We start from the raw sequence: 12,972 nt of genomic DNA, 5'->3' as shown, positions 1-12,972 counted from the left end.
TAGAGCGAACTGTCTTTCCTGGTGTTCCAGACACTATCCTGAGAGGCTCCCATGCTACCCTGGCTCCTGGTCCCTGGAACCCTGCACAACCTTGGAACTCCTCGGCTCTGCTTCACCCCGGTTAAGTTCCTTCTTGTCTCAGTGGGATCCCGTTCTCACTCGTTCCTGTCTATGACTGCTCTATGATAAAGAACTGTTCCAAGAACTCTTCCTAAGAACTGCATGAACTCTGATATCAAACTGTATTGAGCCCAGCTGTCTAAGTTCTGCTTTATTGTAACTGCGTCACACGCGCAGTACTTGACCTCTCACCTCTGGATACAAATGATAAACTGTGAACACAACTTATGAACTGTGAGCCAATGCCTGAACAGTGAACCTTATTTCCTGACTCCATAGGATTGTCGCAGGCATCTTTAAACTAATGAATAATAGCAAAGTGAAAAAGTGAGAACCTCAACATTCTGCCTGTACACAGAGGTGCAATTTGTCCAGGAAACAAGCTGCTGCTCATAGAGCTGTTTCAGTTACTTTAAAGACAGAAGAGAAACGTGTGACTTGATTACAACTTAACAGACAGGAGAAAGGACAGACAACTGATGGACAGACAGATGGACAGACAAATGACAGAAATTATTGCACTTATGCACTTCCAGAAGGCTGCAGGTGTCTGTAAACTCACCGGTAAGTGTGTGAAGACCTGGAAGGTGGAGCGCAGGAAGTTGATGAGGTCCATGAGGTATCCAGAGGCACGGCCATCGGATTCAGCCATGTCCCACTCATAATCTGCCAGCTGAAAGAACTCGTCGATCTTCTGGTTCAGTTTGGTGTAGATCTCTCCTTCTGCTGCGTGACGAGCATCCTGAAGAACCACCAACTGTCAGACTGGTTCACTTGATTTGTTTCAAATATGTAAAAAAATAATGTTTCTGACATTTGTTGTGCTAAACATGGAAAACATGAACACACGGATGAAGACCTGCTGGACAATATACTGCCTCAGAAAACGTCACGATAATGTCGACACTGTTTAAAGACCATTTAATGCCTTTGATACAAACATAATATCACATTAAACATCAAAGCACATCCTTTCAAAGATCAGTGAATGTTTAATCCTCAAGAATCTTCAAAATTCAAACTGAAATGTGAGAAAACAACAAAATATCCTAAATCAGTGATGGGTGGTACCTTGGTTTAGTGATTGGCACTGTTGCCTCACAGCAAGAAGATCATGGGATCGCTTCCCACCTGGTCCTTTCTGTGTGGACTTTGCATGTCCTCCCCGTGTTTGTGTGGGTTCCCTCCAGGTGCTCAGAGTTTCTCACACTTCCAAAGACATACAGATTCGGTGAAAGGGAAACGCGGTTCTTTCTATCTGCGCATGCGCAGGGCCAAGAGGTCGTGAGGCGCTACAGTGGTGACAGAGAGTGAGGCAAGCGTACACTGGCGGAAGTGAAAAAATCCAAAATTAATCATTTTCATCTGGAGTGGGAGGAAGATTATTTTTTCGTTTATTCAAATGGTAAATCCATCTGCCTTATCTGCAATGCAAACATAGCGGCATTTTAAGACGATCCACAAGCGCTACGATGCTAGCTTCCTGGCTAAATCACCTCTTCACGCCTGAAAAGTTCAGGAATTGAAAAACCAGTTAGCAGCGCAACAGGCCATTTTTATCTGGCCACATACCACAAGTAAGGCTGCAACCATAGGTTCTTATCGTGTCAGCCATGTTCTGGCAAAAGGAAAGAAATCTTTCAAGGATGTGAGATTGTGAAAGAAGAGTTCTTGGAAGCTGCAAACGTGCTGTTTACCGATTTTAAAAATTGAAAGGAGACTGTGTCTGCTATCAAGAAATTCTGTTACATGACGATGCAAGGGAATGGCAGAGGATATTGAACAGCAACTGAGGAAGGACATTTCAATTTGTTTTAATTTATATAGTGCCAAATCACAACAAAGTTGCCTCAAGGCACTTCACACAAGTAAGGTCTAACCATACCAACCCCTAGAGCAAGTACACAAGCAACAGTGGTAAGGAAAAACTCCCTCTGATGATTTCAGGAAGAAACCTCAAGCAGACCAGACTCAAAGGGGTGATCCTCTGCTTGGGCCATGCTACCAACACAATTTCTAAAACAATTTACAAAAACTAATATACAGGAAATTTTGCCAGTGCACAGGACAGGAGGGTCGCAGAGGGTCCCATCTCCAGATAGAGCTGCACCTCAAACAGAGAGAAGAACAGAATCAGGCATCGGAAAGACGACAAATACAGTATAATTTGTCAGCATTAAGCAACAAGAAAAACAGAAGAAATACTAAGGTGATCGCCGGACACTGGCCCTAAGCTTCACTAAAAAACCCAGACTTTAGATAAAATTGAGGCCGCAGCCTGCTCATTTTCCTAATAAAATGAATTTAAAAGGGTAAAAAGCATAGTAACATATTATGTCTGGACTTGAAAGTCTCTATAGAATCTCACTGTTTTATTGACACAGGGAAATCAAGGGGCATGATACAGAACAGGGGCATGATAAGAGAAAGCTCTGTGACCTGCAGACTTTTTATTCACCCTTGGGACACAAAGTCGTCCTGCACCCTGAGAACGCAGAGCCCAGACCGATGCGTAGGGTTTAATTAGGTCAGCTAAGTAGGGAGGTGCCTGTGTCTGTGGTGTCTGTGAACAATTTCATAGGTTAGTAACAGAACCTTAAAATCTAATCTCACAGGAACAGGAAGCCAGTGAAGGGATGCCAAAATGGGTGTAATGTGGTCAAACTTTCTGCTTCCTGTCAAAAGTCTGGCAGCAGCATTTTGAACCAACTGGAGACCCCTAATGGTGGACTGCAGTAAACCAGAAAACAGAACATTCCAGTAGTCCAATCTAGAAGAAACAAATTCATGAATCAGGGTCTCAGCATCAGCCATAGACAGGATGGGACGAATCTTTTCCATATTTCGCAGGTGGAAGAAAGCAGTCCTCATAAGATCTCTAATGTGGAGGTCAAAGGACAATGTAGGATCAAAAATCACCCCGAGGTTCCTCATTTTGTCAGTGTGATATATGACACACAAGCCTAGGCTAAGCATTAGCCCGTCAAATTGATGCAGATGTCTCACTGGACCACGAACCATCATTTCAGTCTTATCAGAGTTTCAAAGTAGGAAATAGCTAGACATCCAGCTTTTCACAGATGCAAGGCAAATCTTATAAGGATTTATGTGGATGAGATTACCAGCAGTTTCTGGCATGTATAACTGAGTATCTTCAGCATAGCAATGAAAGGTAATCACAAAATGCTGCAATATGTGCCTAAGGGGAGCTATATGGAGGGAGAAAAGCAGGGGGATTAACACGGACCCCTGTGGAACCCCAAATGTCATGTCACTAAGGTTAGAGGTAGTGTTATTGTACAAAACATAGTGAGAATGACTAGTCAGGTATGATGTCAACCATGCAAGGGCACTCCCAGTAATGCCAAAATGATTGAGACATGATATTGAGATATGTGAGTGTTTTTCATTGCAATTTGATGAATCCCCTGATGCTGTGGACGTGGCTCAGCTATGTGTTTTTATTAGAATGTTTTTTGATGACATGAATGTAAAAGAAGAGCTGCTGACCATTTTGCCTTTGAAAGGGCGCACGAGAGGCACAGATATTTTTCAGGTTTTTATCAAATTTGTTCTAAAGAGCCAGCTGCCCCTGTTCACACGCGTCTCCATTACAACTGATAGGGCTTCCGTGAGGTTGGCCATACTGCTGGGTTCATCGGATTGTGCAAACAGTGTGAATCTTTCCCAGATTTCCTGAATTACTATTGCATAATTCACCAGCAAGGGTTGTGTGGGAAGATTTTAAATATGGGAGATGTTATGGATGTGGCCAACAAAACTGTAACAGGCGATTATTTCGTGCACAACTGGAGGAGACAGGTGCAGAAGAACACACAGATCTGTTGCTGCACACAGATGTTCGATGGCTCAGTCGAGGGAAATTTCTGGAACGGTTTTCTCAGTTGTTGCCTGAAATGAAAGAATTTCTGAAACATTCAACTCATGCAGAATATGCATAGCTAGAAGACAGTCAGTGGCTCTTGGATTTACCCTTTCTTACTGATCTGACTGACAAGCTCAATAACTTGAATCTAGAACTGCAGGGTAAAGACAAATATATCATCAACATGATCAGTTCCGTGAACACGTTTAAAAGCAAGTTACACTTGCAATCAAGCAAGTTGCAACAGTGTGATCTACAGAACTTTGCACACATGGACACAGAACTTAAATGTCAAGGCAAAGACTGTGATTTCCATTTGGAGAAAATATTGATGTGGACTGTATAATGTCCAAAACAGCATCACTCTTCAACCTGGATAGTGGTACTGTTGAGAATGAGATCCTCACACTGAAAAATGACACTGAGGTGAAATCCAGAGTAACACTTGGCATAAATGTCCAATTTTGGAATCTAATGCAGAGAAATACCCCAACCTCAGACAAACTGCACAGAATTTGACTGCACTTTTTGGATGTGTGAATCTGCCTTTTCACACATGAAAATCATCAAGTCAAAATACAGATCCACCGTGACGGATGACCACCTGGCGGCCTGCTTACGGCTGGCACTCAGCTCCTACTGTCTGGATTACAAGAGTATAACTGCCTCCTCTTAGTGCCAGAAGTCCCACTAAAGTAAGGAACAACTTTTCCAACTTGAATTAAGGATTATATTATTTGAAACTTTATATCTGTCCCAGAAAACTGTTATTATACTGGTGCACAATAAATTGCAGATACGCTATGGCATTCAATATGGCTTGGTAGATCTCGATACACTGTCAACTTTAAAAGTAGATCTGGGTTCAAAAAAGGTTGGGCACCCCTGCTTTAAATTGACTGTAGGTGTGATTGTGTTTGCCTGTCGGTATCTGGCCCTGTGACAGACTGGTGCTTGTCCAGGGTGAACTCTGCATCTCGCCCTATGACTGTTAAGATAGCATGTCCCCCCTCTGATTCTTAAATGGAATAAGTATAGAAGTATAGAAAATGAGCAGATAAACCAGTGACTCATGTCGGACTTCCGGTTCCGCTAGCAAGAGAATGGCAGTTTGAGTTGTGAGCTCCCGACGATTTTTTTGAAAAATGACCCCCAACGGTACTCTTTTTGCCAACACTGGTGTTTGTTTGTAAAGATGGACAAAAGGGTTGTTTCAACAAGTAAGAAAACTAAGATTTCTACTGAAGACGAAACGGAGAAAAGCCACGAGGGTCGAAGCTATTCACCGAAGGTAATGTTACCCACCTAAGGCATGAGTACACCGGAGCCCACTATGCAAAATATTTTGTAAGAACTCCGCGATTTCAGAAAATATAACAATAAGCAATACTCAGACATAAAATGGGAGCTAAAACGAGTTAATGACAGAGTGGAAGAATCAGGGGGCACATTGAAGAGACTGAGACTGTGTTATAATCAGCAACAATGCTAATCAAGATGCTAACAGAGTGTCAAGATAACCTGAAAACGAGGCTGGTCCAGCAGGAAACCCGAGCACGCAAAGACCATCTTTGGATACACGGATTATCGGAAAATAAAGAAGTGAAGTGGTGGTGAAACGTTTGGACAGCCTGTTGAAAAATGAGCTTGGCTTTCCCACCGACCAGTCACTTGGAATTGAAAGTGCACACCGCACTCTGACAGCAAAACCAAATGCTCAGGCAAAGCCCAGACCCATTGTTGTTAAGTTTGGGAGCTAACGCATCAAATCAAATCAAATCAATTTTATTTATATAGTGCCAAATCACAACAAACAGTTGCCCCAAGGCGCTTTATATTGTAAGGCAAGGCCATACAATAATTACGGAAAAACCCCAACGGTCAAAACGACCCCCTGTGAGCAAGCACTTGGCAACAGTGGGAAGGAAAAACTCCCTTTTAACAGGAAGAAACCTCCAGCAGAACCAGGCTCAGGGAGGGGCAGTCTTCTGCTGGGACTGGTTGAGGCTGAAGGAGAGAACCAGGAAAAAGACATGCTGTGGAGGGGAGCAGAGATCAATCACTAATGATTAAATGCAGAGTGGTGCATACAGAGCAAAAAGAGAAAGAAACACTCAGTGCATCATGGGAACCCCCCAGCAGTCTACGTCTATAGCAGCATAACTAAGGGATGGTTCAGGGTCACCTGATCCAGCCCTAACTATAAGCTTTAGCAAAAAGGAAAGTTTTAAGCCTAATCTTAAAAGTAGAGAGGGTGTCTGTCTCCCTGATCTGAATTGGGAGCTGGTTCCACAGGAGAGGAGCCTGAAAGCTGAAGGCTCTGCCTCCCATTCTACTCTTACAAACCCTAGTAACTACAAGTAAGCCTGCAGTCTGAGAGCGAAGCGCTCTATTGGGGTGATATGGTACTATGAGGTCCCTAAGATAAGATGGGACCTGATTATTCAAAACCTTATAAGTAAGAAGAAGAATTTTAAATTCTATTCTAGAATTAACAGGAAGCCAATGAAGAGAGGCCAATATGGGTGAGATATGCTCTCTCCTTCTAGTCCCTGTCAGTACTCTAGCTGCAGCATTTTGAATTAACTGAAGGCTTTTCAGGGAACTTTTAGGACAACCTAATAATAATGAATTACAATAGTCCAGCCTAGAGGAAATAAATGCATGAATTAGTTTTTCAGCATCACTCTGAGACAAGACCTTTCTAATTTTAGAGATATTGCGCAAATGCAAAAAAGCAGTCCTACATATTTGTTTAATATGCACATTGAATGACATATCCTGATCAAAAATGACTCCAAGATTTCTCACAGTATTACTAGAGGTCAGGGTAATGCCATCCAGAGTAAGGATCTGGTTAGACACCATGTTTCTAAGATTTGTGGGGCCAAGTACAATAACTTCAGTTTTATCTGAGTTTAAAAGCAGGAAATTAGAGGTCATCCATGTCTTTATGTCTGTAAGACAATCCTGCAGTTTAGCTAATTGGTGTGTGTCCTCTGGCTTCATGGATAGATAAAGCTGGGTATCATCTGCGTAACAATGAAAATTTAAGCAATGCCGTCTAATAATACTGCCTAAGGGAAACATGTATAAAGTGAATAAAATTGGTCCTAGCACAGAACCTTGTGGAACTCCATAATTAACCTTAGTCTGTGAAGGAGACAGCTCAAGCATCAAAGAGGAGGTTCTCAGAAGAGCATGGCAGAAGAAAGAGTTGTTTTGTGATGGTGTATGTTTCTTCCTGAAGTAGGAAGAAACATACACTGTAGGACGCAAACAGGGATTCTTCTTCTGTTTTTGTAGTAGGACAAACAGTTGACAGCGCATTATTGCAACCACTTAAGAAAAAGAATAAGAAATAACTTTGTGAATCCTGAAGGAAATTATTTTGCCAGTGCTGAAACAGTAAACACTGCTTTTTTAAGGATGTTGACAGTATTGTACATAGCTCTGAGTAACTGTTATGTATTCATCCTGTAGAAGGGGGAGGAGTTACACTGTCTGAAACATGTAGGAAGGACCTCCTGTGGTGTTCTGTGGAGCACCTCAGTGGTCTCTGTCTATGACTGAAGGTGCTCTGACAGAACATCAGTGTGGCATGCAGGGAATGGGTGGTGCTGTCCCGGATCCTGAGCAGTTTCCTCAACATCGTCCTCTGTGACACCTCCACCACAGACTCCAGCTCTACCCCCAGGACAGAGTCAGCTCTCCTGATGAGCTTGTTGAGCCTGTTCATGTCAGCTGCCTTCAGCCTGCTTCCCCAGCACACTACAGCATAGAAGGTGATGCTGGAGACCACTGAGTGATAAAACATCTGCAACATTTTTCTGCCGACATTGAAAGATCTGAGCCTCCTAAGGAAGTGCAGTCAGCTCTGACCTTTCTTAAACACAGCATCTGTGTTTACAGTCCAGTCCAGTTTGTTGTCTATGTGGACACCCAGGTACCTGTAGTAGTCCACAGTGTCCACCTCAGTTCCATTACTGGTAACTGGGTTCAGACGGGTCTTTCATCTTTGATTTGATGGCAGACTGCTCTGGACTACAAAAGAATACAATTTGGGCTAAAAGAAATGTGTACTTTGTGTAGCTGCCTGCTTCTCTTTGAGGTTCCTGCTGGCAGCACGCCAAGATCCATAGTGGGTGCTTGGACCCTTAATATTTGCCTGCAATTCTAGATTTTGTTTTTCATGATTATGAACATGTAAGAAATAAAGTCGTTGGCTTGTTCTTACATCCGCTAGCTCGCCGGTGCCTCAACAGGGGGGCATGTATGTGTATACAGTTTGTGTCTCTTGTGAGACCTGAGACTCTCCTTCAAGGGACAGCAGGTCATTGTCCCTGAAGCTGCAAGGCTGGTGTTCTGCTATGAGACTCCTGGTGGTCTCCCCAAAACAATCATTTAACATTACAGTTACTCCAAACTGTAATTTAAGGTCAAAAAGTGATTTAGTTCCCCTTTAAAGGAGAGAGAGAGAGAGAGAGAGAGAGAGAGAGAGAGAGAGAGAGAGAGAGAGAGAGAGAGAGAGATACAACAAAATTTGTCTTCTGTATTTAACCATCCTAATTACAGTTAGACACAATCCAACCACTCGGAGCAGTGGGCAGCCACAGTCCGGCGCCCAGGGACCAACTCCAGATGTAAAGATGTTGCCTTGGTCAGGAACAGAGAAAGGAGCAGACCCTAAATAAGCATGTTTTTAATTGTGAGAGGAAACCTAAGTGCCAGGAGGAAACCCACGCTGACATGGGGGGAATACAGTAGTCCCTTGCTATAACGTGGTTCACCTTTCGCAGCCTCGCAGTTTCGGAGATTTTTTTTAGTGCAATTTTGCATGCTTCTCCTCCTCCTCTCTCTCTCTCTTCAATATATTTTGTTAACAGCGGATTGTGTTTTGCGTCCTTATCAGGCGGGCCGGTCGCGGCACATTTTTATTTCTCAAACAAATGTTTGGGCCTGAAAACAGGTCTTTGGTTTCATTCTATAATACTGGACTTATTTTTCTACTAAGGTTTGAACTCAGAGTGTTTACAAGGGAGAAAAGTGAGAAAATGTTAATGCCTGTTTGAGAAAAGTGTATAAGTGTGTAGTGAGGGGTTTTACAGCCTTAAAGCATCTATAATAATTGTAAAAACTATTGCTGACTACTTTGCAGATTTCGCCTATTGCGGGTTATTTTTAGAATGTAACTCCCGCGATAAACAAAGGACCACTGTACACAAACTCCACACAGAAAGCCCGGGAATCGATCCCACAACCTTCTTGCTGTGAGGGAGCAGTGCTAACCACTAATCGACCATATCGAGAGAGACAGAGAGAACCTGTCTGACAGGGGTGGTTTACCTTGAAGGTGGACAGGCCGTAGAGTCTTGTGGTGTGAACAGTTTCAGGGGACACGTTGGTGATGTTGGTTATGAAGTCCTCCAGATACCTGCAGGCCTGCTCCAAGTGGGTTGTGTTAATGATAATCTGCACCAGCTACAAAAAGACAAGATCATAATCCTGAAGTAGTTCAGGCTAGCTTCCAGTCCAGCTGAAGGAAGACCACACAGGAATCCAAATCTTTAAAGATTGAGGCCAGAAAATTAAATCCTTCATGAAGCCTGTAATTTTCATTCTTGTGGTTTCTGAACTTTTCACTTCTTTATAATGAATATTACACCATCATGAATAATGTGGAACACTAGCATTCCCATCCTAACGTGGGTTATGAGTGTGCAGACCATCCACTGACAAAGACTCCTACATTTGTGGTCTGGTTGACCACATAGACCACAAAACCCGAAGCAGCTGAGAGCTCGGCTGACACCTTCAAAAGTCTCGGCACTGGTAAAGGAACGTGACTTGGAGATATGAGTTGATATTCATGAGAACTGCACCTTTAATCTGATGACACCATCCATATGAGGTGAATATGGTAAATGGTGAATGGACTGCATTTACATAAAGCTTTTTTTCATCTGAATCAGAAGCTCAAAGCACTTTACAACGATGTCTCACATTCACACATTCAAACACACACCGATATAAGGTGTGTTGCCATGCAAGGCGCTTACTACAGACCAAGAGCAAGTCGGAGATCAAGGACCTTGCCCAGAAGCCCTTAATGATTGTCTGGTCAGGCTGGGGTTTGAACTGAGGATCCTCTGGTCTCAAGCCCAGCACATAACCATGAGAGTATCACCTCCCCAAACTGAATACTGAAGGAATTACACATTTAAAGGTCAGGGTTATTACTGAAACACCAGTCAGCATCTGACCAACTGGTGCTTCAATAATAACCACTACTAAAACCCAGGAACTGATTGTGGATTTCAGGAAGTCCAAACACACTCTGCCCTCTGCATCAACGGAGAGGAGGTGGAGGAGGTTAGGTCAGTTGTTGTAGTTGTGGCTTTCGTATTGATGTTTTCTGTACTCAGTTTGCTGTTTGTGATATTTGCTGTATAGGTTCATTTGTTCATGTTTGATCTGTGGTCTGGGCCCCCCATGTCCCACCCTTGCATCACCTGTTCAACTTGGTGTTGTTTTAGTTCTAGGTGTTGGTTATTATTTGTTCTTGTAGTCTTTGAGCTCTGATCACATCATTTATGTCATTAGGTTAGTTCCTCCACCCTTGCACTTTATTACTCCTGAGTTCTGTGTTGTTTTGTGGGGGTTATGATTTCTCCTCTTTTTCAGTTACGGTTGGTTGTTATTTATTTGTCCACTTACTTACTTTACGTCAGTTACGTTGTTTTGCACCGTCAATATTCTGATTAGCGTTCAGTCACCTGGTGTGCTGTTCACGCTGATTCCTCACACCTGTTCGTCTAGTATTTAAGCCTTCACTTTAATTATTGGAACGGAAATGGCGTTTCCAAATTAGAGGTGTTCCGCCTTGTGTGGCGGGATGCTATTTTAGATTATAAGCATGCACTACTGGCCACGAAGCGGACTTATTACTCTGATTTGATCAGTAAAAACAAACATAACTCAAAGTTTTTATTTGACACGGTCGCATTTCTTATTCACGGGCAGCCACCTGTTAGTCATTCTCCCTTTTCAGCACAGGATTTCTTGGATTATTTTGAGAAGAAAATAGAAGATATTAGGCTGAGCATATCTCAGCATGCCTCGGCCCAGCCATTAAAACCTGCTATGGAGGTGGGCGCTACCACTGAGGTGTTACCTAGATTGACAGAATTTAATAGTATTTCATTGGGCGTGCTGACGAAACTTATGGCATCTACAAAAAGCACAACCTGTTTATTTGATCCCATACCAACTAAATTGTTTAAGGACCTGTGGCCCACTCTTGGGCCGACTGTGCTGGAAATTATTAATCTGTCATTAACCTCTGAATCTGTTCCGAAATGTTTTAAATCAGCAGTGATTAAACCACTACTTAAGAAATATAATCTTGACCCTAGTGTGTTGAAAAATTACAGGCCGATATCAAATCTATCATTCTGTTCCAAAATTTTAGAAAAGGTGGTTTCACGGCAGCTCATAGACCACCTTACTGAGAATGATCTTTTTGAGCCGCTGCAGTCTGCTTTTAGGAAATATCACTCCACAGAGACAGCGCTCACTAAAGTTGTGAATGATCTTCTGCGAGCAATGGACTCAGACACCACTACGGTTTTGGTGTTGTTAGATCTCAGTGCTGCGTTTGATACTGTGGATCATCATATTTTGCTCAATAGGTTGGAGAATTTTTTTGGGATTACTGGAAGTGCCCTTGCCTGGCTGACGTCATATCTGTCCAGTCGTTCTCAATGTGTCTTGTATAATGGCACTACCTCTGACCTTGCTGACATGAGATTTGAGGTTCCACAGGGATCTGTTTTAGGCCCCTTGCTTTTCTCCCTGTATGTGGCACCCCTTGGGTGTATACTGCAGAGTTTTGGGATTGCCTTTCATTGTTATGCTGATGATACTCAGTTGTACATGCCGATAACTGCGGGAAATCTCACTCCCATAAAATCCCTGGAGGACTGTCTTCTATCAGTGAGAAGTTGGATGTCTAGTAACTTCTTACTTTTAAACTTTGATAAGACTGAAATTATGGTTCTTGGTCCAGCGAGACATCGGCATCAGTTTGACCAGCTGGCGCTCAGCCTGGGTTCCTGTGTCATACATCATACGGACAAAATGAGGAACCTTGGGGTAATTTTTGATCCCACGTTGTCTTTTGACCTCCACATCAGGGATGTTACTAGGACTGCTTTTTTCCATCTGAGAAATATAGCGAGGATCCGCCCCATCCTGTCCATGGCTGATGCTGAGACCCTGATTCATGCTTTTGTTTCTTCTAGACTAGATTATTGTAATGTTCTATTTTCAGGGTTACCACAGTCCAGCATTAGGGGTCTTCAGCTGGTTCAGAACGCTGCCGCCAGACTTCTGACACGTAGCAGAAGGTCTGAACATACCACACCCATTTTGGCATCTTTGCGCCGGCCCGGGCTTTGCGGTCGCAGGATGCAGGACTTCTCTGTGTTCCCAGGGTGAAGAAGAAGTCAGCAGGTCAAAGAGCCTTTTCGTATCATGCACCCACCCTGTGGAACAGTCTTCCTGCGACCATGAGGTAGTTGAGTCTGTGGACATTTTTAAGTCAAGACTCAAAACCTATTTTTATTCTCTTTCTTATGGATAGTTTTTATTTTTATTTGTTTTATTCTTTTACTTCTGTTTTATGTATTTGAATTTTTTATTCATTTTTAATTATTTATTCAATTTTATGTTGACTTGTTTTATGTAAGGCACCTTGAGACGGGTTTTGCTGTGATTTGGCGCATTATAAGCTAATTAAATTAAATTAATTAAATTAATTATTCTGTGTGTATTTGTGTAGTCTTTGAGTCAGTGCTGCTTTAGTTAGTCTGTTCAGCTTTCACCCTGTTTTTGCCATAATCATTTTGGGAATGCTTTTTGTTTGACATATTGTTACTTCACCACTGTTTGGTCTGATTGCTCCT

At 42.7% G+C, this 12,972-nt stretch overlaps 1 protein-coding gene across 2 annotated transcripts in view; it reads right to left on the bottom strand.

Moving 5' to 3' along the window:
• Nucleotides 1-12,972, bottom strand: part of LOC117530877 (exocyst complex component 6-like) — a 182,699-nt gene that overhangs the window by 63,229 nt on the left and 106,498 nt on the right. For both annotated transcript variants that reach the window (XM_034193823.1, XM_034193824.1), the window contains exons 18-19: nt 9,353-9,487; nt 683-862 (exon numbers count right to left, since the gene is read on the bottom strand). In XM_034193823.1, the coding sequence (XP_034049714.1) occupies nt 683-862; nt 9,353-9,487 (315 nt within the window). The remainder of the gene's footprint in view (nt 1-682; nt 863-9,352; nt 9,488-12,972) is intronic.

Source organism: Thalassophryne amazonica, chromosome 18, assembly GCF_902500255.1.
Source record: "Thalassophryne amazonica chromosome 18, fThaAma1.1, whole genome shotgun sequence".
NCBI classification, from domain to species: domain Eukaryota; kingdom Metazoa; phylum Chordata; class Actinopteri; order Batrachoidiformes; family Batrachoididae; genus Thalassophryne; species Thalassophryne amazonica.
This window is presented reverse-complemented; position numbering and strand designations above follow the sequence as displayed.